This window comes from Charadrius vociferus, unplaced genomic scaffold, assembly GCF_000708025.1.
Source record: "Charadrius vociferus isolate BGI_N301 unplaced genomic scaffold, ASM70802v2 scaffold407, whole genome shotgun sequence".
NCBI lineage: Eukaryota > Metazoa > Chordata > Aves > Charadriiformes > Charadriidae > Charadrius > Charadrius vociferus.
In genome coordinates, this window is record NW_009649852.1 from 1,057,330 (window position 1) to 1,058,281 (window position 952).

At 59.2% G+C, this 952-nt stretch overlaps 1 protein-coding gene across 1 annotated transcript in view; it reads left to right on the forward strand.

The window, feature by feature from the left end:
• The first annotated feature begins 204 nt into the window (after positions 1-204).
• The window catches only part of PLEKHB1 (pleckstrin homology domain containing, family B (evectins) member 1), a 4,671-nt gene continuing 3,923 nt past the window's right edge, over positions 205-952 (forward strand). Inside the window, exon 1 of the mRNA XM_009891008.1 lies at positions 205-219. Within this exon, the coding sequence (XP_009889310.1) occupies positions 205-219 (15 nt within the window). The remainder of the gene's footprint in view (positions 220-952) is intronic.

The following is a 952-nucleotide window of genomic DNA, read 5'->3' on the forward strand; positions in this document are numbered from 1 at the left end:
AGGGGATGGGGGTACAAGAGGATGGAGGACACCACATGTGGGTACCGGGGGCTGCAAATAGAGGGGGATGAGGGTGCCACGGGAATGTGAGTACTGAGGGATGGGGGTACCAGGGGAAGGGCGTGCGAGGAGAGGAGGGTGTGGGTGCCAGGGGATGTAGGTTTGCCCAGGTTGTGATTTCTGGGGGACGTGGGTGCCAGGGGGATGCAGGTGCCAGGGGTACGGGGGTGCCAGGGCGATGCAAGCAGTGGGGGATGAGGGTACGAGGGCTGCGGACTCCAGGGGGATGCAGATACTTGGGGATTCCGGCACCGGGTAACGCAGTCACCAAGGCACAGAGGTTACCGGGTGGGGGTCTGTGCCACGGCGTGTCCCCAAACCAGGAGGGGACCCATCCAGGCGGTCCTGGAGGCTGTCCTGGGGCGCTGAACCCCCATCATCAGGGCGCTGAGGTCCCTGGTTGATGGGTGGATGAGGGGGCTGTGGCCAGGTAACTGCTCCTGCCTGGCCCTGGGGTGTTGGCTCTGCTCGGGGACCCGGGGAGCGATGACTTCATGGCCTTATTAAGGACTAATTTCCATCCAGGCAGGGAAAACAAGCAAGCGTGGCTGTCGTTTGCCGTGGAAAGTTACTGGGGCTGTGGGGAGTTGCTGCCTGTTTTCATACCCGGCCCGGATTTCTCCACTTACCTCCACGGGATGATAATCCCTAAATCCCAATGAGATTAAAGGCAGAAAGAAAGGTGGTTGGAGTTCCTCCTCCCTGCTTCCGCCATGTTCCCCAGATGCTGAAAGCCCGCGGCTGTCTAACCCCGATTAACCCGTGCGCTCGGCTCATCCAGCAACAGGGTCTGCCTGTGGAATTTGCTGTCCTTTGACAATTGTCAATCTTGTTTTAGAATCGTGGAACCATCTAAGTCGGAAGGGACCTTTAAGATCGGGTCCAACTGCTA